Source organism: Coregonus clupeaformis, chromosome 17 (genome assembly GCF_020615455.1).
Source record: "Coregonus clupeaformis isolate EN_2021a chromosome 17, ASM2061545v1, whole genome shotgun sequence".
NCBI lineage: Eukaryota > Metazoa > Chordata > Actinopteri > Salmoniformes > Salmonidae > Coregonus > Coregonus clupeaformis.
The window spans coordinates 11,654,638-11,680,788 of NC_059208.1; the positions used below are offsets into that span (position 1 = coordinate 11,654,638).

At 44.6% G+C, this 26,151-nt stretch overlaps 1 protein-coding gene across 6 annotated transcripts in view; it reads left to right on the forward strand.

Moving 5' to 3' along the window:
- LOC121586596 (triple functional domain protein) overlaps positions 1 to 26,151 on the forward strand; it is a 97,335-nt gene that overhangs the window by 25,753 nt on the left and 45,431 nt on the right. For 4 of the 6 annotated variants that reach the window (XM_041903410.2, XM_041903411.2, XM_041903413.2 and 1 more), the window contains exons 3-18: positions 6,823 to 6,897; positions 7,891 to 8,005; positions 9,638 to 9,830; positions 13,450 to 13,554; positions 13,723 to 13,919; positions 14,087 to 14,300; positions 14,860 to 14,982; positions 17,694 to 17,885; positions 18,746 to 18,904; positions 19,015 to 19,245; positions 22,778 to 22,900; positions 23,108 to 23,299; positions 23,450 to 23,619; positions 24,855 to 25,029; positions 25,355 to 25,550; positions 25,814 to 25,980. In XM_041903410.2, coding sequence (XP_041759344.2) covers positions 6,823 to 6,897; positions 7,891 to 8,005; positions 9,638 to 9,830; positions 13,450 to 13,554; positions 13,723 to 13,919; positions 14,087 to 14,300; positions 14,860 to 14,982; positions 17,694 to 17,885; positions 18,746 to 18,904; positions 19,015 to 19,245; positions 22,778 to 22,900; positions 23,108 to 23,299; positions 23,450 to 23,619; positions 24,855 to 25,029; positions 25,355 to 25,550; positions 25,814 to 25,980 — 2,627 coding nt within the window. The remainder of the gene's footprint in view (positions 1 to 6,822; positions 6,898 to 7,890; positions 8,006 to 9,637; positions 9,831 to 13,449; positions 13,555 to 13,722; positions 13,920 to 14,086; positions 14,301 to 14,859; positions 14,983 to 17,693; positions 17,886 to 18,745; positions 18,905 to 19,014; positions 19,246 to 22,777; positions 22,901 to 23,107; positions 23,300 to 23,449; positions 23,620 to 24,854; positions 25,030 to 25,354; positions 25,551 to 25,813; positions 25,981 to 26,151) is intronic. The other 2 variants (XM_041903412.2, XM_041903415.2) reach the window with 1 other exon arrangement.

The following is a 26,151-nucleotide window of genomic DNA, read 5'->3' on the forward strand; positions in this document are numbered from 1 at the left end:
CACACAGGGAGTTAAGACGTGAGATTAAGAACAGACTGGGTAGAAGCCTGTTCCTCTCCTAAACCCACACAGGGCAGCAGTTCACACAGAAGGGGCTGCTAGCTACTTAGCTTAGCATACATTAGCCTAGCTTAGCACCACTCCTTAAAAGCAATACACTTTTTTTGTTTTATCCCAAGAAAGTGTCTCTTAGCCTTGATGAGCCTAATTTTAGCTAGCGTAGCATTGTGGGTCTAATGCTAGTTTTTCACAATGCAATGACTATCTTTTTTGTTGTAGCTTAGCATTGTATTGTAGCTTAGCTGGGAATTGTGTTAGCAGAGGAGGTAGTTCCTCATGTTCCATGGCCGGTTGGAGTAACAGACTTTGGAATACTGGGAATATACAGTACCATGCAGACGTGTTGGTACTGGAGGAGGATAACATCATCACTGGTGACCAATCACATGTGGCAGTATGCTCAGACAGGCTCCGCCCTCATCCAGCTGACAGGTATGCTGCTTGATGCCGATTGGTGCCAAACTCCTTGGGACATCCAACTCTGACATCACCCCATTGAAGTTGAAATTGAAAACAGTTAAGGTTAGGTTTAGGTAAGGCTTATGGTTAGGGTTTAGGGTGGGGACGTCCCAAGGATCCTCCTTAGCACCTACCCATCTGAAATGGCAACAGGTTCCTTTTAAATATAATAAAATGTTATTTGTCACATGCTTTGTAAACAACAGGTGTGGACTAACAGTGAAATACTTTCTTACGGGCCCTTCCCAACAATGCAGAGAGAAAGAAAATGGATAAAAAAATGGATACCCAATGAGTATACGTGTGTATGTGGAGAGGAAGTCTCTTTAGAGGATTGTGATGCGCTATTCAACTCTAACCTATTTGGTTTTGAATGGTAAAGTAAAGGTTAAAGATGGCCACTTTTTCTAAACAAAAGAGTAAGGTAGGGAAAGAGAGAGAGAGAGGACAGAGAGGAAAAAACAAAGTGACCATCCCTCCGTCCTTGTCCGTCTGCTGTGGTTGAGTCAGGGTGACATCATCGTCTGCAGCGGGGTTCATTGCAGGGTTTTTACTTTCCATTCATTCTCTCTTTTCTTGTTCACTCATTTTATTTGCTCGTACATCCTGGCTGTCACTTCTCAGCTGCTTTCATAAATCCTCAACTCTCTCTCTTTCTGTTTTCTCTCTCTATATATACAGCTCTGGAAAAAATTAAGAGACCACTGCAAATTTTTCTTAAATCAGCATCTCTACATGTATGACAGCCATTCCATTCCAGTGTCTGTTGAATTCCAACACAGGCACACCTCATTCTACTGAATTAGGTACTGATTAGGTGATCACCTGAACCATATCTTATTTAACGAGGAAAAGTATAAAAACCACTGCTGTGGTCATCACTATCCTCTTGCAATAGGACCAGCTGGATGGCAAAAAGAGTGCTAATAGTACCTCAAAAGTAATATTAATCAAAAAATAACTATTGACCGTGCCAAAAGAGTTGAAAAGGAAAGTTTTCAGTGAAGAAAAGAAGGGTTCAATTCTGGCTTTACTGGCAGAGGGATACAGTGAGCGTCAGGTTGCTTCCATCCTAAACAAGGTCAAGCAGCAGACAATGGGGACAACAAAGCTACAGACCAGCAGAGGGCGAAAACAACTCTCTACTGACCGGGATGACCACCAACTCATTCGAATGTCACTCAACAACCGTAGGATGACATCAAGTGACCTACAAAAATAATGGCAAACGGCAGCTGGGGTGAAGTGCACGGCGAGGACGGTTCGAAACAGGCTCCTAGGGGCAGGGCTGAAGTCGTGCAAACCTAGAAAAAAGCCCTTCATCAATGTGAAGCAAAGAAGAGCCAGGCTGAGGTTTGCAAAAGACCTTAAGGATTGGACCGTATAGGACTGGAGTAAGGTCATCTTTTCTGATGAGTCCAATTTTCAGCTTTGCCCAACACCTGGTCGTCTAATGGTTAGATGGAGACCTGGAGAGGCCTACAAGCCACAGTGTCTCGCACCCACTGTGAAATTTGGTGGAAGATCGGTGATGATCTGGGGGTGCTTCAGCAAGGCTGGAATCGGGCAGATTTGTCTTTGTGAAGGACGCATGTATCAATCCACGTACAAGGTTGTCCTGGAAGAAAACTTGCTTCCTTTTGCTCTGACATTGTTCCCCAACTCTGAGGATTGGTTTTTCCAGCAGGACAATGCGCCATGCCACACAGCCAGGTCAATCAAGGTGTGGATGGAAGACCACCAGATCAAGACCCTGTCATGGCCAGCCCAATCTCCAGACCTGAACCCCATTGAAAACTTCTGGAATGTGATCAAGCGGAAGATGGATGGTCACAAGCCATCAAACAAAGCCGAGCTGCTTGAATTTTTGCGCCAGGAGTGGCATAAAGTCACCCAACATCAATGTGGAAGACTGGTGGAGAGCATGCCAAGACGCATGAAAGCTGTGATTGAAAATCAGGGTTATTCCACCAAATATTGATTTCTGAACTCTTCCTAAGTTAAAATATTAGTATTGTGTTGTTTAAAAATGAACATGAACTTATTTTCTTTGCATTATTCGAGGTCTGACAACACTGCATCTTTTTTGTTATTTTGACCAGTTGTCATTTTCTGCAAATAAATGCTCTAAATTACACTATTTTTCTTTGGAATTTGGGAGAAATGTTGTCAGTAGTTTATAGAATAAAACAAAAATGTAATTCTTACCCAAACACATACAGTGAGGGAAAAAAGTATTTGATTCCCTGCTGATTTTGTACGTTTGCCCACTGACAAAGACATTATCAGTCTATAATTTTAATGGTAGGTTTATTTGAACAGTGAGAGACAGAATAACAACAAAAAAATCCAGAAAAACGCATGTCAAAAATGTTATAAATTGATTTGCATTTTAATGAGGGAAATAAGTATTTGACCCCCTCTCAATCAGAAAGATTTCTGGCTCCCAGGTGTCTTTTATACAGGTAACGAGCTGAGATTAGGAGCACCTAATCTCAGCTTGTTACCTGTATAAAAGACACCTGTCCACAGAAGCAATCAGTCAATCAGATTCCAAACTCCCACCATGGCCAAGACCAAAGAGCTCTCCAAGGATGTCAGGGACAAGATTGTAGACCTACACAAGGCTGGAATGGGCTACAAGACCATCGCCAAGCAGCTTGGTGAGAAGGTGACAACAGTTGGTGCGATTATTCACAAATGGAAGAAACACAAAATAACTGTCAATCTCCCTCGGCCTGGGGCTCCATGCAAGATCTCACCTCGTGGAGTTGCAATGATCATGAGAACGGTGAGGAATCAGCCCAGAACTACACAGGAGGAACTTGTCAATGATCTCAAGGCAGCTGGGACCATAGTCACCAAGAAAACAATTGGTAACACACTACGCCGTGAAGGACTGAAATCCTGCAGCGCCCGCAAGGTCCCCCTGCTCAAGAAAGCACATATACAGGGCCGTCTGAAGTTTGCCAATGAACATCTGAATGATTCAGAGGAGAACTGGGTGAAAGTGTTGTGGTCAGATGAGACCAAAATCGAGCTCTTTGGCATCAACTCAACTCGCCGTGTTTGGAGGAGGAGGAATGCTGTCTATGACCCCAAGAACACCATCCCCACCTCAAACATGGATGTGCAAACATTATGCTTTGGGGGTGTTTTTCTGCTAAGGGGACAGGACAACTTCACTGCATCAAAGAGACAATGGACGGGGCCATGTACCGTCAAATCTTGGGTGAGAACCTCCTTCCCTCAGCCAGGGCATTGAAAATGGGTTGTGGATGGGTATTCCAGCATGACAATGACCCAAAACACACGGCCAAGGCAACAAAGGAGTGGCTCAAGAAGATGCATATTAAGGTCCTGGAGTGGCCTAGCCAGTCTCCAGACCTTAATCCCATAGAAAATCTGTGGAGGGAGCTGAAGGTTTGAGTTGCCAAATGTCAGCCTCGAAACCTTAATGACTTGGAGAAGATCTGCAAAGAGGAGTGGAACAAAATCCCTCCTGAGATGTGTGCAAAACTACAAGAAACGTCTGACCTCTGTGATTGCCAACAAGGGTTTTGCCACCAAGTACTAAGTCATGTTTTGCAGAGGGGTCAAATACTTATTTCCCTCATTAAAATGCAAATCAATTTATAACATTTTTGACATGCATTTTTCTGGATTTTTTTGTTGTTATTCTGTCTCTCACTGTTCAAATAAACCTACCATTAAAATTATAGACTGATCATGTCTTTGTCAGTGGGCAAACGTACAAAATCAACAGGGGATCAAATACTTTTTTCCCTCACTGTACCTATAAATAGTAAAACCAGAGAAACTGATAATTTTGCAGTGGTCTCTTAATTTTTTCCAGAGCTGTATATGTCTCTTTCTATCTCTGTCTTTGTGGCCCCATGTATCAGATATTGTCTGTATGTGTGTACAGTTGTCACGGCGAACCTATGGATTCTGGCCAGTGTCCAGCTGGTCACATAAGTTGTGTAAAGATCTGTGTGAGAACGCATCCTACTGTGTGTGTGTGTGTGTGTGCGCGCTGTATATTTAAAGCAAATAGCTGTTTTATTTCCTAATCCTCAAAATGCACAGTGGGATCGACCGAATGACCTACACACACACCCCCACACCTCTCCCTCCCCCTGACGGAGTATGGTTGTGGGAGGGTAGAAAGTGCTCCAGAAGCTCACCACAGGGGCAGCTAAATATAGAGGAGCTCGGGTCATAACACACTAGAAGTAACACTGGAATTATTATGGAATACAGAGCAGGGCCAAGGAACACACACACACACCGATGGAAAGAAGGTCTGGAGCAGAGCGATACAGACACACACACACACACACACACATATATATATATATACACACACACACACTCCTGCTTCCTACAGGCAGACTACTAGGAGCCTGTCTGAGTCTGGTCGCTATTCTCCCATCTGATGTGTGTGTGTGTTTATAATTGAGTACTGGAGGGCTAGAGCTCTGAGGAGCTATACAGTATCAGTTGAGTGAATTCACAGAGAACTACAAGGCTTTCACTGTAAAACTTCTCATCTCCACTACCTACTACACACACACACACACACACACACACACACACACACACACACACACACCGTAAAGATAGGCACTGAGTTGGACAGATAGCGGTGTGTTTGTTGAATGAACATCTCCTGATTGATCCATCCCTAAATCTCATATTTTCCATTACAAAATTACTGTGCTATTATTATGATAAGATCAGTGGAGGCTGCTGAGGGGAGGACGGCTCATAATAATGGCTGGAACGCTCCAGCCATTACCACGAGCCCGTCCTCCCCAATTTAGGTGCCACCAACCTCCTGTGGATAAGACAGCTGGCATGATCGGCACATTTCAGTGATGAGTGTAGGCTACAGGCCTTTATCACCCTATCGTAGGACATCTGTAAATTATCCAAAATGTGTTATTGTGTCAAACTGTTGCAAAATAATTTAATAGGATAGCTACATGCCCTAAAATGCTGAACATGTGAACAATGTTTGCAGTCACATTGATTCCCAGGCCACCAGTTTAGTGAGAGGTTCCCCCAGTGCCGTCACAGAGCAATTGACAGAAATCAACTGTGCACATAACATTTTACTTTTAAAATGAGGTGAAATATGATTACTATTGGTTGTGAATAGGCTATTGGGCAGTTGTTGAGCTGTTTTGTAACAGTTGTTTGTGTCTGAGTGTACATAGTGTTTGTGTCTGGGTGTACATAGTATTTGTGTCTGGGTGTACATAGTGTTTGTGTCTGGGTATACATAGTGTTTGTGTCTGGGTGTACATAGTGTTTGTGTCTGGGTGTACATAGTGTTTGTGTCTGGGTGTACATAGTGTTTGTGTCTGGGTGTACATAGTGTTTGTGTCTGGGTGTACATAGTGTTTGTCTGGGTGTACATAGTGTTTGTGTCTGGGTGTACATAGTGTTTGTGTCTTGGTCGGCGTGTGTGTGTGTGCTCACTTACTCCTCTGTGAGGCGCTGTAACATTGCAAAAGAGAGTAATGACGTCATCTCTCTCTCTCTCTATCTCTCTGTCTCTCTCTCTCTTTCTCTGTGTAGTGGGTGCGTTGTCCTGGATAACTCTAAGGACACAGAAGTATGAGTTTGCAGGGAGAGGGAAAGAGAGAGTGAGAGAAATAGAGAGGGGAGAAGGGCTCTGGTGGCATAATAGTACATCATATAGTCCTAGCCCAACTCCTGCGGGATATGATGAAGCTATATTTGACGGTTTAGTGAAGGACAGGTAGTGGTCTCATTCTGTCAACACATGACCAGGAAATAAACCTCCCTTTCTAACTCTAAAACAGGTCTTTGTTAAAGTGTGAGTTTCTACTTCTACAGCCTCAATGCTTCCTCTGTGTGTGTGTGTGTGTGTGTGTGTGTGTGTGTGTGTGTGTGTGTGTGTGTGTGTGTGTGTGTGTGTGTGTGTGTGTTCTTGCCTTATACTCTTCAACAGTTACTCCAGTCAGACAAAATCAATGTCATGTTTCCCATTCTGAAAACGTTTTCTTTCTTTGACTGTAATGCTGACTAAATGAACCTCCTATTCCCTATACTCAAGAAAGAAATACAAACTCAGACATTTGAATTGTACAACAAGTTGGATAAAACTATGCCTATTCTTCCTGAAACCTTTTGATGGAAGAAGATAGGATTTGAACATTGGGAGTTTTGGTTTAAAAAAATCACCTTTTGCTCTGTCATCTTTCTATGTGATGTTTGATCCTAATCCTTCTGTCTTTCCTTCTCATTTTCCCTCTCTTCTTCTCTCTCCAGGTTTTCGCAGAAATGAAGACATGAGAGCGATGGAGGTGTTGCCTATTCTAAAGGAAAAAGTTGCCTTCCTATCAGGTGTGTGTGTGTGTGTGTGTGTGTGTGTGTGTGTGTGTGTGTGTGTGTGTGTGTGTGTGTGTGTGTGTGTGTGTGTGTGTGAGAGAGCGAGAGAATCCTACTTGTTTCTTTCTTCATAAACGAAGCTAATAGAACATGACACATTTACACACTTACAGCTCCCAGGCATGGAACTACACACACACACACACTCTGAGTGTGTGTAATTATAGCTGTGACCCGTGGCTACTGAGAGGTCAGACCCCAGACACTTGACCTTTGTCCCCTCGTCTGTTCTTCCTGCCAGTTCTCGACTATTTTAGTGTTGAAAATATTTCTCATCGAGCCGAAGCAGGAGGAACAAATGTGTGTGTGCTTGTGTGTGTGTTTGTTTTTTACTGTTTGTGTCTGTGTGTCATTCCTCTTCCTCTTTTGTCTGACTCCATTCTCATTCTGTGTGTAGCCAAGGTCACTGACAGACCATAATGAACAGAAGTATGACTCAGAGAAATAATGAGAGGAAGAGAGAGGAGGGTCAGAGAGTGTGGTTGCTATAGCGTTGAGTTACTGTCTGTCATAACCATTTCCCGTCAATGCATTTTGGAAAGTAATTGGCTTTGAAAGGAGAGGAGCGGTTGAAGGAGAGGGAGGGAGGGAGGGAGGGAGGGAGGGAGAGAGAGGGTGTTGTAGGAAATAAAGAAATGTGGGGGTGGAGGGAGGTATAGATCGTATATCCAGATACAATTAGGCCTACGTAACATACATTAACATAGTCAAACAAATGACTATAGGGTTTCTATAGAAATAGTTATATATTTCTGTATATTGCTATATAGTTTTCCTGATAAAATCATGTTTCCCCTACCTCTGAGTACCTGTTACTGAGATGATGCTGATCATACTCATGGGAATATAACTCTCTGTTTCAGTCTATGTCCACCAGGAGGCAGAGATGTGTGTACGCTCCACTGTGCGCTAAGCTGACCGTTGACTGTTTTATTATGCGTGTTCCAGGGGGCAGAGACAGACGCGGAGGTCCAGTGTTAACGTTTCCGTCACGCAGTAACCACGACAGAATACGAGCCGATGACCTCAGAAGACTCATAGCGTACCTCGCGGGCATCCCCAAGTACGTGTGTTTGTGTCTTCGGTACCTGCATGCGTACATATTGTGTGTATATTTGTATGGTTGGTTTAGTCTCTTGGATGGGGCTGAGAGAGAGAGAGAGAGAGAGAGAGAGAGAGAGAGAGAGAGAGAGAGAGAGAGAGAGAGAGAGAGAGAGAGAGAGAGAGAGAGAGAGAGAGAGAGAGAGAGAGAGAGAGAGAGAGAGAGAGAGAGAGAGAGAGAGAGAGAGAGAGAGAGAGAGAGAGAGAGAGAGAGAGAGAGAGAGAGAGAGAGAGAGAGAGAGAGAGAGAGAGAGAGAGAGAGAGAGAGAGAGAGAGAGAGAGAGAGAGAGAGAGAGAGAGAGAGAGAGAGAGAGAGAGAGAGAGAGAGAGAGAGAGAGAGAGAGAGAGAGAGAGAGAGAGAGAGAGAGAGAGAGAGAGAGAGAGAGAGAGAGAGAGAGAGAGAGAGAGAGAGAGAGAGAGAGAGAGAGAGAGAGAGAGAGAGAGAGAGAGAGAGAGAGAGAGAGAGAGAGAGAGAGAGAGAGAGAGAGAGAGAGAGAGAGAGAGAGAGAGAGAGAGAGAGAGAGAGAGAGAGAGAGAGAGAGAGAGAGAGAGAGAGAGAGAGAGAGAGAGGAAGGATTGATAGAAAGAGAAGGAATCCAGAAATATAGAGGATAGAGAGTCCAAAATGAAAAGGAGGGAATACGGGATTAAGAGAGGCGTAAAGGATAAAGAGAGATGAAGGATATATCCTAAAAGAGAGTGAGTGACAGAGAGAGGGATTGTGTGTATTCTCCTGAGAGAGAGAGAGAACTCTCTGGGGCTGAGTGTTGTAGTCAGCAGAGAGGGATTGTGTGTATTCTCCTGAGAGAGAGAGAACTCTCTGGGGCTGAGTGTTGTGGTCAGCAGAGAGGGATTGTGTGTATTCTCCTGAGAGAGAGAGAACTCTCTGGGGCTGAGTGTTGTGGTCAGCAGAGAGGGATTGTGTGTATTCTCCTGAGAGAGAGAGAGAACTCTCTGGGGCTGAGTGTTGTGGTCAGCAGAGAGGGATTGTGTGTATTCTCCTGAGAGAGAGAGAACTCTCTGGGGCTGAGTGTTGTAGTCAGCAGAGAGAGGGAATAAAGAAAAAGAGAGGGTGGGTTGAGTAGATGCTGTTTATTACTAGCCATGCAGGGGATGTATGATGCAGTGTGAGGTTAGTTTAACTACGGTGATGATGGATTCAGTCTCTTCTGCTTTGTTTTGGTCATTCTACTGAGTGTTAGGTTGCACATTTTCCTTATCTGGCTGGAAATCACTGTAGTTGTGTGTGTTTGTGTGCGCGTTCGTGCATGCACCGTAGTGTGTGCTATATGTGCTTTTCACAGTACCGAAAATGTGTCATCACCATCTCATGGTTTGGTTTGACTCTCTCCCTACCTCATCCCTTCTCTCTATTTCTCTACCTCCCACTCAACCTCCTCCCTCTTTCTCTACCACTTATCTCTGCCCCTCCCCTTTCCCACCCTCCCACTCTCACTCTTTCACTGCCACCTCTCCCCCTCCTACCTTCTCTCTCTCTCCCACCTCCCTACCACCCACTCTCACTCTTTCGCTACCACCTTCCCTCCTCCCACCCCCTCCCTCAATCCTTCCTGCTTTCCCTTCCCTGGTCCAGTGAGGAGGTAGTCAAGCATGGCTTCACAGTCATAGTGGACATGCGAGGCAGTAAATGGGACAGTATCAAACCTCTACTGAAGATCCTCCAGGAGTCGTTCCCCTGCTGTATACACGTAGCGCTCATCATCAAACCAGACAACTTCTGGCAGAAACAACGCACCAACTTCGGAAGCTCCAAGTTCGAATTTGAGGTAAGATTACTGTTTTTACTTTATTAAATCGCAGAAATTTGGTGTGCTTCAAACTCGATTTTGAGGTAAACACTAAATCAATGGTTCATATTGTTTTTAGGGCTGTCAAGCAATTAAACTAATGAATTGCAGGTAATGGCATTAGTTAATCAAAATTAATCACAATTTTAGAATTTGCTCAAATTTGGCCCAAATAAAAAGCAGTGCATTGAGTTATAGCCATACTATATTTTGATTGGAAGGGAATTAACACAAAATAATCTGTATCAGAATGTTTTAATGGCATTTTCACCATACACAACACAAAAGCCACTAACATACAGATAGCTATTAGGCCTAATGCTCCCAATGTTCAGGAATTCTAAATGAGTGTTCCAATTTCTGATTGGAAGGTTGACTCTATGAAATAATAACTGGCTCTATGGATACAAAGAACAAAAAGCTTTTAAACCTGTCCAACAATGTTATGAATTCCACAGAAGACAATAACAACCGATCAGCCAGGTCTGAGTTCATGTACAATATCATACAGCTATTACCTAGCCTAGGCTACTTATCCATGTTCTTCAACGTGAACTAGTCACAAGCTGCTAGTACTACAGTTGGGATCATTTGCTTAAATATTTTCACCTATGAACAAAACAAAAACAGTAGCCTAGCTAAATGGAATGTATGTCCTGTTCTGATTTAAAATAATTGTGGGAAGTTGGTTGAATCAAGAGGCATTCAGCCATGGCATTGTAAACATTATTTTGGTTAGCTAGCTAGCTAACGTTAGCACAACGAGCTAGCTACTTCTGTACAAATTATGTTTTTGCTGTTATCTAAAGAAACGCCTGGGAATGTGTTCGTGGTTGAACTTTCTGTAAGTTTTCCTTCAAACTGGTTGCTCAAAGAAGCACGCATAGTGGATGTTTAAGCACCACAGTAGACGGGTTGGCTGACAACGTCACGAAAATGATGCGCGCGCATCATTTTGGTTATGATTCTGGACCGTCAGATATTACAAGAAGCTGCCACGTGGGGAATCATTGATGGCTCTTTTCAGCTAGCCATATCTTGTTCTTGAAACCATGTCTTGTTTTGATGTGTTTTGCTTTATTTCGTGTCCATACAAAAATTTGCTAGTTAGCTAACCAACAACTGTAACAATGTATTTGAGAGACAACAAGTGCTCATTGTGCAAATGTATTTATGTTTTCAATAAACATTTGGTGATGCATACAGCATGTTGTCAACAATCTATGCCAACCCCATCTGTTTTGGGCAAAAATTGCACTCGCGTCGGTTTTGTTGCTAAACAACCAACCCGTCTATAGAGACAAACAGCTAATGAGACCGATTGCACACGGCATTAAGAGTGTGTGCGTGTTGTTTGTTGCGCTTGAAAGGGTCCGTGCGCTGAAGAAATGAACATGCGATTAGCAGCATTCAAAAAAATCTGCATAAAAAATGCCATGCGTTAACGCGTTATTAACGTGTTAATGTGTTGTCTTTGACAGCCCTAATTGTTTTATTATGGCCTTTTTTGTTCCTCCAATGCATTTTAATACCAGTGCCTTTGCCGTAGCATAGCAAACCCAACAGCAATATGGTATGGTGTGTGTTGACTTAGCATAGCAAACCCAATAGCAATATGGTATGGTGTGTGTTGACTTAGCATAGCAAACCCAACAGCAATATGGTATGGTGTGTGTTGACTTAGCATAGCAAACCCAACAGCAATATGGTATGGTGTGTGTTGACTTAGCATAGCAAACCCCAACACGAATATGATATGATGTGTGTTGACTTAGCATAGCAAACCCAACAGCAATATGGTATGGTGTGTGTTGACTTAGCATAGCAAACCCAATAGCAATATGGTATGGTGTGTGTTGATTTAGCATAGCAAACCCAACAGCAATATGGTATGGTGTGTGTTGACTTAGCATAGCAAACCCAATAGCAATATGGTATGGTGTGTGTTGACTTAGCATAGCAAACCCAACAGCAATATGGTATGGTGTGTGTTGACTTAGCATAGCAAACCCAATAGCAATATGGTATGGTGTGTGTTGACTTAGCATAGCAAACCCAACAGCAATATGGTATGGTGTGTGTTGACTTAGCATAGCAAACCCAACAGCAATATTGTATGGTGTGTGTTGACTTAGCATAGCAAACCCAACAGCAATATTGTATGGTGTGTGTTGACTGTCAGTTTGAGGTCTTCTGCTATATTATACTCTGCTGTATTACATTTTTGATTTAGAATCACAATGGGATATTGTTTAGAGCTGCTTGTTTTGACACACACACACACACACAAGCTGCTGTTTTCAATTGTTTTTGATAGGCTTGTAGGCTTGACTACTTCTATGTAAACTTCTATGTAATAGTGTTGAAAATCCTGCAGAGCAATGCAATAATGTAATGGAACGCTATGCTATTTGGTTTGATTTCTATACAGTTTTATTTGCTGTGTCTAATGTGATGTGTGGCGCTCTACTTTTTGTTGTTGTATTAAGTTAACACCCGCAGTCGCACACACACACGCATGCACACACACACCCTGTTAGAGCAGTAACGCTGGTGTATTGGATTGTTTCGATTGGTTGATGGTGTGTGAAGCCATGTGTCACTGTCAGCCAGTCGCCACAGGGCAAAACACACACACACAATTAAACACCACCGCTCTTTCTACCCTGCTGTGTGTGTGTGTGTGTGTGTGTGTGTGTGTGTGTGTGTGTGTGTGAGGCCATGCATGCGTCTGTGTATGTGTGTGTATTTTTCAGCACCACATTTTGCTCAGTAAAATCACTTTTCCGGCCAATGCTGGGTTATGCTTTTAAAATGTGAACATGAAATATTAACATTCCATTAGGAGCTGGAACAGATGGAACATTACTCTAGAAGAGATGGAGGGAATAGAGAGAGATGGAGAGATGCATTCTAACCTGGACTTGTCAATAGAAGAGAACTGTTGTGATTTTCTCCTTCTCTCTGCCTTTCTTTGGATTTAGAGGGCTTCTCATCTTTAACTCTCTGTCACTCTCATTCTGACTATAATCCTGCCCACGGAAGGCTTTGTCAGGTTTCTCCTCATCGCTCGCTCCTCTCTCTATCCTTCAATCTGACACAGAGCGTGGGTGTTAACCTTGCTGTGTGGGTTAGTATTATCTTGGCAACATAAAGCACTTGAGAATGGATACAATCTCTCCCATATTTCTCAATCTGTATAGACATGGCTTTACCTTTTCTGAGATAAAAGTTTTCTAAATGTCCCCGAAAAACATTATATGAACTCATCAGACTCTATCAAGATGAAGAGAGAGGGAGAATGAGACCTCAGAATCATTTATTTCTGACCCCTCCCCTTTTTGTCACAGCCAATCAAATGTGTCTGTCTGAGTGTCTGAATCACCATTAGTGTTGTGTGGGTGACTGACAGTGGGCATTGAACTTCTCCTCGTCCTGTCTACCATTGTTAACCAGAAAGCTGTGATGATTATTTTGGAATTGATTAAAACCTTCTCTATCCCTCCCTCTCTTCCGTTTCTTTCCCTTCCCTCTTCATCTTTCCACCTCATCTCTCTCTCTCCCTCCCCCCATGTCTCCCCTCTCTTATTCTCTCTAGACTACCATGGTATCGTTGGAGGGTCTATCTAAGGTGGTTGACCCCTCCCAGCTGACCGCTGACTTCGAGGGAAGTCTGGAATACAACCATGATGAGTGGATCGAGGTACAACCTGCCAATTAATCAATCAATAAATCAATGGTTTGCAAAAATTTTTTAGATAAGGGATATAGATAGAAGCTAAAATATACATACACACACACACTGTAGCTGTCTTAGTCAGTACTACAACCAGAAGTCAATCAATCCATCCATATCTGCGTTCTTTTCCAGGTGCGGATTGCTTTTGAGGAGTTTACGGGGCACGCGGGTCACATGTTGTCGAGGCTGGAGGAGATGCAGGAGGTGGTGGCGAGGAAAGACTTCCCCACGGACCTGGACGGGGCGCGGCGCATGATAGAGGAACACGCCACGCTGAAGAAGAAGGTCATCAAAGCTCCTATAGAGGAACTGGATACGGAGGGACAGAGGTAGGCTATGCACCACACGTACACGGGCACACACACATTGACACAGACATGCGGGCGCACACTCACTCACAAACAGACTGATAGTGATGCTACTTTTACACTGCTGATGATGTGTCTGTATGTTGTTTCACGTTGTGTCCCCTCTGTCTGTGTGTGTCCTCTCCCAGGTTGCTGCAGCGTATCCAGAGCAGTGAGTCGTACAGGAACTCTAACGCCAGCGGTGTGTGTAACGCTGACTCCCAGGGGCTGGTGCCGCGTGTCGCCACCCTGCTGGACAAACTACACACCACACGTCAACACCTCCACCAGGCCTGGCACATCAGGAAACTCCAGCTGGACCAGTGCTTCCAGCTACGCCTCTTCGAACAGGACGCTGAGAAGGTATCATGGATGGATGGATGGACGGATGGATGGTAAAGGAAAAGAAAAGTACAACAGTTACTAGTACTAGTATGATTTTTTGTGTGTGTGAAGTGGGGGTGAATAGGTCCAGTGTAATAGACTGATAAATAGGGGATACAAGATGGATCGTTTCAGTAAAGTAGACAGATTGCAGTGTTGGACTGCGGTAAGGGCTTGTTGCTAGGACACCATAGACAGTAGTTGGCTCTGAAGCCTGTTGGTTTTCTCTTATGACACTCATTCCATCGCTCTTCTCCCTGTGCTTTGTGCAGATACATCTACACACACATACATTTACATTTACATTGTAGTCATTTAGCAGACACTCTTATCCAGAGCGACTTACAGTTAGTGAGTGCATACACACGTGCAAGCAAGTGTTTTTGCGCACTCATGTTTCTACATGCACATGTGCAAGCATACACACTCAACACATACAGTACACACAAAGATACACAAACACACTCTACCATCTGCAGCTGTTGGCTGCCTGTCATATCCCATCTCTAATGTGTGTGTGTGTGTGACTTTTCTACAGATGTTTGATTGGATTATGCACAACAAGGGTCTGTTCCTAGCCGGCTACACAGAGATCGGCAACAACCACCCTCACGCCATGGAGCTACAGACGCAACACAACCACTTCGCTATGAACTGCATGGTAAGAACACACAGACCACAGTCGACACACGCAATCACACACACACGCACACACTGAGCAGCGGGCTATTAGATAACTAGAAGCTGTGTCCATACTGGCTTACATAATGGTTATGAAATGGATTACTTTAAAGAGGCAATCTGCAGTTGCTACAGTACATACAGTGCATTGGGAAAGTATTCAGACCCCTTCCCTTTTTCCACATTTTGTTACATTACAGCCTTATTTTAAAATGGATTAAGTTAAAAAAATCCTCATCAATATACACACTGCCTCATAATAACAAAGCAAAAACAGGTTTTTAGATATGTTTGCAAATTTATTAAAAATAAAAACACAGAAATACCTTATTTACATAAGTATTCAGACCCTTTGCGCTGAGACTCGAAATTGAGCTCAGGTGCATCCCGTTTCCATTGATAATCCTTGATGTTTCTACAACTTGATTGGAGTCCACCTGTGGTAAATTCAATTGATTAGACATGATTTGGTAAGGCACACACCTGTCTATATAAGGTCCCACAGATGACAGCGCATGTCAGAGCAAAAACCAAGCTATGAGGTCGAAGGAATTGTCCGTAGAGCTCCGAGACAGGATTGTGTTGAGGCACAGATCTGGGAAAGGGTACCAAAAAATAGCTGCAGCATTGAAGGTCCCCAAAAACGCAGTGGCCTCCATCATTCTTAAAAGGAAGAAGTTTGGATCCACCAAGACTCTTTCTAGAGCTGGCCGCCTGGCCAAACTGAGCAATCAGGGGAGAAGGGCCTTGGTCAGGGAGGTGACCAAGAACCCGATGGCCACTCTGACAGAGCTCCAGAGTTCCTCTGTGGAGATGGGAGAACCTTCCAGAAGGACAACCGTCTCTGCAGCACTCCACCAATCAGGCCTTTATGGTAGAGTGGCCAGACGGAAGCCACTCCTCAGTAAAAGGCACATGACAGCCCGCTTGGAGTTTGCCAAAAGGCACCTAAAGACTCTCAAACAAGATTTTCTGCTGATGAAACCAAGATTGAACTTTTTGGCCTAATGCCAACCGTCACCTCTGGAGGAAACCTGGCACTATCCCTACGGCGAAGCATGGTGGTGGCAGTATCATGCTGTGGGGATGTTTTTCAGCGGCAGGGACTGGGAGACTAGTCAGGATCGAGGGAAAGATGAACGGAGCAAAGTACAGAGCGCTCAGGACCTCCAACTTGGGCCAAGGTTAATCTTCCAACAGGACAACGACCCTAAGCACACAGCCAAGACAACGCAGGAGTGGCTTCGGGACAAGTCTCTGAATGTCCTTGAGTGGCCCAGCCAGAGCCCGCACTTGAACCCGATCGAACATCTCTGGAGAGACCTGAAAATAGCTGTGCAGCAACGCTCCCCATCCAACCTGACAGAGCTTGAGAGGATCTGCAGAGAGGAATGGGAAAAACTCCCCAAATACAGGTGTAACCAAGCTTGTAGCGTCATACCCAAGAAGACTCAAGGCTGTAATCGCTGCCAACGGTGCTTCAACAAAGTACTGAGTAAAGGGTCTGAATACTTATGTAAATGTGATATTTCAGTTTTTTATATTTAATACATTTGAAAATAATTATACAAACCTGTTTTTGCTTTGTCATTATGTGGTATTGTGTGTAGATAGACAAAAAAAAGAATGTAATCTATTTTAGAATAAGGCTGTAACGTAACAAAATGTGGAAAAAGTCAAGGGGTCTGAATACTTTCCAAATGCACTGTACATTTTCTGATGTATAAATTAATGATAGAATGCCTTGTTATTGTTTGAACTCTGGATTGCCCCTTTAAAGCAGGAGATGAATCTAATGTATTGCCTCAGCTAGATGATGACTCTGCAGATGGAAACTCACTGACATTTAGCTCTGCACTAAAATCAATGCAACCGCTCTCTGTCTCTCTGTGTCTCTCTCTCTCTCTGGTGTGCACACATACCCTGACTAGTTCAGATGCTCTGAGGCTAGGTCAGTCGGGAGTCCATAAGTAGCGATTACAAAGCTGTCATCCTTGCATCACTCAATCCTTTTATTAATTTTTGACCTTCAGAAGAATCGGTGTGATCCACTAACATAGATTTTATGTCCTTTACTAGTGAGTCTTTTTTTGTATGGACTTAGTGCTTACTCCAATTCTTTTGTTTTTGTCTTGTTGTGAAATATCTGTATGTTTATTATCTGAATAGCAAAATAAACCAAATCAATCTCTTCCTCTCTCTCTCTCTCCCCACCCCGTCCCTCTCTCTCTCCCTCCCCCCTTCCCCCTATCTCTCCCCCTCTCTCTCACTCACCCCGTCCCCCACTCTCTCCCTCCCCTCTCTCTCCCTCACCCCTTCCTCTCCCTCACCCCTTCCCCCTCTCTCTCCCTCCCCTCTCTCTCCCTCACCCCTTCCTCTCCCTCACCCCTTCCCCCTCTCTCTCCCTTACCCCGTCCCCCCTCTCTCTCTCCCTCCCCCTTCCCCACCCCCGTCCCCCTCTCTCTCCCTCCCCATCTCTCTCCCTCACCCTGTCCCCCTCTCTCTCCCTCCCCCTCTCTCTCGCTCACCCCGTCCCCCTCTCTCTCCCTCCACCCTTCCTACCCTGTCCCCCACTCTTTCCCTCACCCTCTCATATCCATCACCCCTTCCCCCTCTCTCTCCCTCACCCCGTCCTCCTCGCTCTCTCCCCCCTTCCTCACCCCGTCCCCCTCTCTCCTCCATCCTCTACAGAATGTGTATGTGAACATCAACAGGATAATGTCAGTGGGTAACAGGCTGTTGGAGTCGGGTCACTATGCCTCGGTGCAGATTAAACAGATCTCAGGTCAGCTGGAAGCGGAGTGGAAAGCCTTCGCAGCTGCCCTGGACGAACGTAGCACACTGCTGGAGATGTCTGCCGCCTTCCACCAGAAATGTGACCAGGTGGGTGGTGGTGTGAACATATACGCATATGCAGGAACACACATACACATACACACACACACACACACACACACACACACACACACGACACACAGACAGAGAATTGATTAGTTTGTTTAATTCCAAATACAGAATCTGGGCGGTCCTCTTTCCCAATAGGAATATTCCATATGATTATTTTCATGTTCCACAGTTAAAGAAAGAAAAACTGTGCATTTTCCAGGGAATTGAACCATTTCCCATAGATACTACTTCACAAAGCCTCTCTTTGTGTATTCTGATTGCTCGAGGGCAGGCACATGGAGAATACATGCATACGCTCATACTCCCCTTGTGTGTGTGATCAGTGTATGATGAGGGCGTGCAGTGAGATTAACCTTTGATTAGAATCCTACTGTCTTGGTATGTTTAATATTCCCACATGAGGCATCTTTTTTAATTTTATTCTTTGCTATGTTTTCCCTCTATTGTCCCAATAATTTACAGAGATCTAACCTAACCAATCCAGGTCATCATGGTAGAATAATGCAGCGAATCTCAGAATAATACAGAATAGAACAATATACAGTATATACCTTTTATAGTGTGTGTGTTTTATGTTGTCTGCAGTGTATAAATCGTGTGTGTGTGTGTTTATATAATGTATGTCACAGGAGGTTGGTGGCACCTTAATTGGGGAGGACGGGCTCATAGTAATGGCTGGAACGGAATTAATGGAATGGTAATCAAACACATCAAAGACATGGTTTCCATTTGTTTGATACCATTCCATTCACTCCATTCCAGCCATTATTTCGAGCCGCCCTCCTCTCAGCAGCCTCCTGTGACGTATGTATAATGTGTGTCGTCTCTCTCTACAGTACATGAGTAATGTGGACTCGTGGTGTAAAGCGTGTGGAGAGGTGGATCTACCCTCGGAGCTCCAGGACCTAGAAGACGCTATCCACCACCACCAGGGCCTCTACGAACACATCACTGCTGCCTACTCAGAGGTAAACGGCACTGCTGCATACCCAGAGGTAACATACCTGCGTGTGGGTGTGGGTGAGGTGTCACTAGCAAGTTCTATACCAACACGTGTGTACGTGTGTGTTTGTATGTATGTGCTCACGCCTTCCTCCCTCCCCAGGTCAGCCAGGACGGTAAGGCCTTATTGGATAAGCTCCAGCGCCCTCTGACCCCGGGGGGAGCTGATTCGCTGACGGCCTCGGCCAACTACAGTAAGGCCGTGCACCACGTGCTGGATGTGATACACGAGGTGCTGCACCACCAGAGACAACTGGAGAATATCTGGCAACACCGCAAAGTCCGCCTGCACCAGAGGCTCCAGCTGTGTGTGTTCCAGCAAGACGTACAGCAGGTGTGTACTAGTTCTGTTCCTGTGTGGCTCAGTTGAGAAGAGCCTGGCTCTAGCAACGCCAAGGTCGTGGGTTCAATACCCGCAGGGATCACATACAGAGCCTTTAGAAAGTTTTCATACCCCTTGACTTATTCCACATTTTGTTGTGTTACAGCCTAAATTCAAAATACACACAATATCCCATAATGACAAAGTGAAAACATGTTTTTAGAAAACTTTGCAAATTGATTGAAAATGAAATACACTCATATGACTCACACCCCTGAGTCAATACTTTGTAGAAGCACCATTAGCAGTGATTACAGCTGTGAGTCTTTCTGGGTAAGTCTTTAAGACACTCAGGAACATTCAATGTCATCTTGGTAAGCAACTCTAATGTATATTTGGCCTTGTGTTTTAGGTTATTGTCCTGCTGAAAGGTGAATTTGTCTCCCAGTGTCTGTTTTAAAGGAGACTGAACCAGGTTTTCTTCTAGGACTTTGCCTGTGCTTAGTGCTATTCCGTTTCTTTTTATCTTAAAAAAACACACTAATCCTTGCTGATGACAAGCATGACCATAACATGATGCAGTCACCACCATGCTTGAAAATATGAAGAGTGGTACTCAGTGATGTGTTGTTGGATTTGCCCCAAACATAACGCTTTGTATTCAGGACATAAAGTTAATTTCTTTGCCACATTTTTAGCAGTTTCACTAAAGTGCCTTATTGCAAACAGGATGCATGTTTTGAAATATTTGTATTCTGTACAGGCTTCCTTCTTTTCACTCTGTAATTTAGGTTAGTATTGTGGAGTAACTAACCATCCTCAGTTTTCTCCTATCACAGCCATTAAACTCTGTAACTGTTTTAAAGTCACCATTGGCCTCATGGTGAAATCCCTGAGCGGTTTCATTTTTTTACATTTACATTTTAGTCATTTTGTCATTTAGCAGACGCTCTTATCCAGTGCATACATTTTTCATACTGGTTTCCTTCCTCTCCGGCAACTGAGTTAGGAAGGACGCTTGTATCTTTGTAGCTCAATTGGTAGAGCATGGCGCTTGTAACGCCAGGGTAGTGGGTTTGATCCCCGGGACCACCCATACGTAAAAATGTATGCACACATGACTGTAAGTCGCTTTGGATAAAAGCGTCTGCTAAATGGCATATTATTATTATTATTATTATTATTATTATTATTAATTAATAATTTCACCATGCTCAAAGATAAATATACAGTACCAGTCAAAAGTTTGGACACACCTACTCATTCACAGGTTTTTCTTTATTTTTACTATTTTCTACATTGTAGAAAAATAGTGAAGACATCAAAACTATGAAATAACACATATGGAATCATGTAATAACGAAAAAAGTGTTAAACAAATCAAAATATATTTTATATTTGAGATTCTTCAAATAGCCACCCTTTGCCTTGATGACAGCTTTGCACACTCTTGGCATTCTCTCAACCAGCTTCATCTGGAATGCTTTTCCAATAGTCTTGAAGGAGTTCCCACATATGCTGAGCACTTGTTGGCTGCTTTTCCTTCACTCTGCCGTCTGACTCATCCCAAACCATCTCAATTGGGTTGAGGTCGGGGATTGTGGAAGCCAAGTCATCTGATACAGCACTCCATCACTCTCCTTCTTGGTAAAATAGCCCTTACACAGCCTGGAGGTGTGTTGGGTCATTGTCCTGTTGAAAAACAAATGATAGTCCCACAAAGCCCAAACCAGATGGGATGGCGTATCGCTGCAGAATGCTGTGGTAGCCATGCTGGTTAAGTGTACCTTGAATTCTAAATAAATCACAGACAGTGTCACCAGCAAAGCAACCCCACACCATAACACCACCTCCTCCATGCTTTACGGTGGGAACTACAGATGCAGAGATCTTCCGTTCAAACACACAGCGATTTGAAACAAAAATGTCCATTGCTCGTGTTTCTTGGCCAAGCAAGTCTCTTCTTCATATTGGTGCCCTTTAGTAGTGGTTTCTTTGCAGCAATTCAACCATGAAGGCCTGATTCACACAGTCTCCTCTGAACAGTTGATGTTGAGATGTGTCTGTTACTTGAACTCTGTGAAGCATTTATTTGGGCTGCAATTTCTGAGGCTGGTAACTGTAATGAACTTATCCTCTGCAGCAGAGGTAACTGTGGGTCTTCCATTCCTGTGGCGGTCCTCATGAGAGCCAGTTTCATCATAGCGCTTGATGGTTTTTGCGACTGCACTTGAAGAAACTTTCAAAGTTCTTGACATTTTCCGTATTGACTGACCTTCATGTCTTAAAGTAATGATGGACTGTCGTTTCTCTTTGCTTATTTGAGCTGTTCTTGCCATAATATGGACTTGGTCTTTTACTAAATAGGGTTATCTTCTGTTCTTTTTTTTACTTTACCCATCTACCAATAGGTGCTCTTCTTTGTGAGGCATTGGAAAACCTCCCTGGTCTTTGTGGTTGAATCTGTGTTTGAAATTCACTGCTCAACTGAGGGACCTTACAGATAATTGTATGTGTGGGGTACAGAGATGAGGTAGTCATTCAAAAATCATGTTAAACACTATTACAGAGTGAGTCCATGCAACTTATTATGTGACTTGTTCAGCACATTTTTACTCCTGAATTGATTTAGGATTGCCATAAGAAAGGGTTTGAATACTTAATGACTCAAGACATTTTCATTTACATTTCGAAAAAAAACATAATTCCACTTCGACATTACGGGGTATTGTGTTTGTAGGCCAGTGATAAAAACATCTGAATTTAACCCATTTTAAATTCAGACTGTAACACAACAAAATGTGGATAAAGTCAAGGGGTGTGAATACTTTCTGAAGGCACTGTACATGATACACATACTAGAAATGTATGGACACACTCACCGTCGTTGCCAAGGTAACTGTTGCCATGGTGACACTGCTGGCCAGTATTCAGATGAACGGTATTCTGCCAAGTGGTAGAGGGATACAGAAAGATCTGAGGAGGGAGAGAGCAGGACAAGGAAGGTGTGAAGAGGGAGAAAGAAAGGAGGGTGGGACGGACGGGAGGGTTTTGTTTATTTTTCGTAGCAGGTTTAGGAGAACTTAAGCAGCAGGTTAGGAGAATTAACATAGCAGGTTAGGAAAACAGTTAGGGTTAGCTAAAATACAAAAAAATGCTTTTGACATCAATTTTACAAAAGCTGTATCCCATCTAGACAGGACCAGATGGGAGGGAACTCATCCTCTCTCATCTCCCTCTGCCAGGGATGTAGCTCAGTTGGTAGAGCATGGCGTTTGCAACGCCAGGGTTGTGTGTTCGATTCCCACGGGGGGCCAGTTTAAAAAAGATAATGTAAGTCGCTCTGGATAAGAGCGTCTGCTAAATGGCTAAAACTTAAAATGTAAATGTAAATGCCTACTGACTGGAGTAGTGTGCTGTTCTGTCTATCAACCCTAGAGCTCCCCTAGTGTTGGACTGGCAGCATGACACTCCATTTTTCCTGTGGCCCACAGCCTGAACTTCTATGCCACTTAGCTAACTGTGCATGCTTGTGTTTGTGCAGGTTCTGGACTGGATAGAGAACCATGGGGAGGCTTTCCTCAGTAAACACACAGGCGTTGGGAAGTCCCTCCATCGAGCCAGAGCACTACAGAAACGACATGAGGACTTCGAGGAGGTCGCCCAGGTAGGATAGAACCCCTCTGCTTTTACCCTTTCTCTCTCTATCACATACTCCATCTATCTCTATCTTTTCACTAAATATATCCAGTGAAGTTTCTCTCCTCCTCTCCTCCCTTTCTCTTGTTAACTGTCCTCCCTCTTTCCTTCTCTCCCTCTCTGTCTCTCCCCATCCTCTCTCTTTCTCTGTGTAATTGTTCTCTCCCCCATCCAGAACACCTATACTAATGCCGATAAGCTGCTGGAGGCAGCGGAGCAGTTAGCCCAGACAGGAGAGTGTGATCCAGAGGAGATCTACCAGGCAGCCCACCAGCTAGAGGACCGCATCCAGGACTTTGTTAGGAGGGTGGAGCAACGCAAAGTCCTGCTCGACATGTCTGTCGCCTTCCACACACACGTCAAAGAGGTACAAAGTGTGTGTGTGTGTGTGTGTGGGGGGGGGTTGTGTGAGTGTGCGCGCATACTCAAGTAGCTCAACATTATACTGGATTGTGTGTATGTGCGACATGATGGATAGGTGTTTGTGTGTGTGTATTAACCCTCTCTGTGTCCCTAGCTGTGGACGTGGTTGGAGGAGCTGCAGAAGGAGTTATTAGATGATGTGTATGCTGAGTCTGTGGAGGCGGTGCAGGACCTGATCAAACGCTTCAGCCAGCAGCAGCAGACCACCCTGCAGGCCACTGTCAACGTCATCAAGGAGGGAGAGGACCTCATCCAGCAGCTCAGGTAGAGAACACACACCCACGGGCTGGGACAAACACACACACACACACACACACACACACACACACACGCACTCACAGGGACAGACGTGCACACACACAAAATAAATAGGAAGTAACTGAGCAAAAGATGAAAGTTTCAGAGAGTGGGCAGAAGGTGAGTAGGATGGAAGAGACAACAGGAGGAGAGAGAGAACAACAGCCTCCCATAGCGAACTGGCAGAGGGGAGAGAGAGAACAACAGCCTCTTCCCATAGCGAACTGGCAGAGGGGAGAGAGAGAACAACAGCCTCTTCCCATAGCGAACTGGCAGAGGAGAGAGAGAACAGCAGCCTCCTCCCATAGCGAACTGGCAGAGGAGAGAGAGAACAGCAGCCTCCTCCCATAGCGAACTGGCAGAGGAGAGCGAGAGAACAACAGCCTCCTCCCATAGTGAACTGGCAGAGGAGAGAGAGAACAACAGCCTCCTCCCATAGTGAACTGGCAGAGGGAAGCGAGAGAACAACAGCCTCCTCCCATAGCGAAATGGCAGAGGAGAGAGAGAACAGCAGCCTCCTCTCATAGCGAACTGGCAGAGGGGAGAGAGAGAACAACAGCCTCCTCCCATAGCGAACTGGCAGAGGGGAGAGAGAGAACAACAGCCTCCTCCCATAGCGAACTGGCAGAGGAGAGAGAGAGAACAACAGCCTCCTCCCATAGCGAACTGGCAGAGGGGAGAGAGAACAACAGCCTCCTCCCATAGTGAACTGGCAGAGGAGAGAGAGAACAACAGCCTCCTCCCATAGCGAACTGGCAGAGGGGAGAGAGAAAGGGAATAGAAAGGAGAGATGACAAGGAGTAGGAGGTTGACAGTTAGAGAGCTGCGTGTATTTGACTGCTCTGACCATGATTCTGGTTGTATTTATATCAAGTGTGTGGGGTGAAACCTAGCCCTCACAGACACACACACACAAACTGAAGCGATCTCTCTTTCTCTCTCTCCCTGGTGTATTCTCTCCTCTGAGTGTTGTTACATAATGCTGGTTTCATAACAGTGTGGCTAATTGTGTAACATCTCCCAGGACTCTGCTACAACATTGTGTGTGTGAGAGATTAGAGGAGTGTGTGCACGTGTGTGTGTGTGTGTGTGTTATTATACAATGATTGAAGCAGTGCCAGTGAAATTACCTCTGCACCGAATAATTTTGTGTGTGTGTGTGTACGTTTTCTGCATTGTGTGTGTGTTCTCTCGTGTCGTAGGGACTCTGCTATCTCCAGTAACAAGACTCCCCACAACAGCTCTATCAACCACATAGAGAGTGTGTTGCTGCAGCTGGATGAGGCCCAGGCTCAGATGGAGGAGCTGTTTCAGGAGAGGAAGATCAAACTAGAACTCTTCCTGCAGCTACGCATCTTCGAGAGGGACGCCATTGACGTGAGTGTGTGGAAAGGGTTTCTGTGGCAGAGGTGGTTCTGGTAAAGTACCCTTGTCTAGGCTTTAGCTCAGTGAGCTAACACAGTCTTGAGTCTTCAGATGACCTGATTCATGTCATACACGTGTGTGTGATGTATGTATCCTCACCTTGAGTGTGTACGTGTGTGTGGTGTATGTATCCTCACCTTGAGTGTGTACGTGTGTGTGCATGCTTTTCCTTATGTGTGTACTTGTGTGTATCCACACCTGTCTCTCTGTCTCTCTCTCTCAGATCTTCTCGTACCTGGAGTTTTAAATCTCACCTATCTCTCTCTCTCCCACCCAGATCATCTCAGACCTGGAGTCGTGGAACGAGGAGTTGAGTGTTCAGATGAGTGAGTTTGATACAGAGGACCTGACCCTGGCAGAACAGAGACTCCAGCACCACGCTGACAAGGCCCTGACCATGAACAACCTGACCTTTGACGTCATCCACCAGGGACAGGAGCTACTGCAGTACGTCAATGAAGTTCAGGCCTCTGGTGAGTAGCAGTACACACATGTGGACAACAGAGCTTACATAGTCACATATGCAGACACACACACACAGAAAATGAGCTACTGCAACAGCCTGTTTTGCAGAAGGAGTGGAATGAATTTCGCTCTCTCTCCTTGCCTTTCTCCCTCTCTCTCTCTCTCTCCCATTTACTCCCCCTCTCTCTCCCCCTCTTTCACTCCTTCTCTTCCCCCTCTCTTTTCCCGTCTCTCCCTTTCAAATCAAATCAAATCAAATCTCTCCCTCCAGGTGTAGAGTTGCTCTGTGACAGAGATGTGGACATGGCTACTCGTGTTCAGGACCTGCTGGAGTTTCTCCATGAGAAGCAGCAGGAGTTGGACGTAGCAGGCGAACAACACAGGAGACACCTGGAGCAGTGTGTACAGCTACGACACCTGCAGGCCGAAGTCAAACAGGTATACACACACACACACACACACACACACACACACACACATACTTAGAGCAATGTATACAGTGACGACACCGGAACCATCCATTGATAACACATAATTTCCTATTAAATACCAGTAGAAATAATGCCATTGTTAAATACTAGGTAAGTACCAGTGGAAACAGTACTAAAA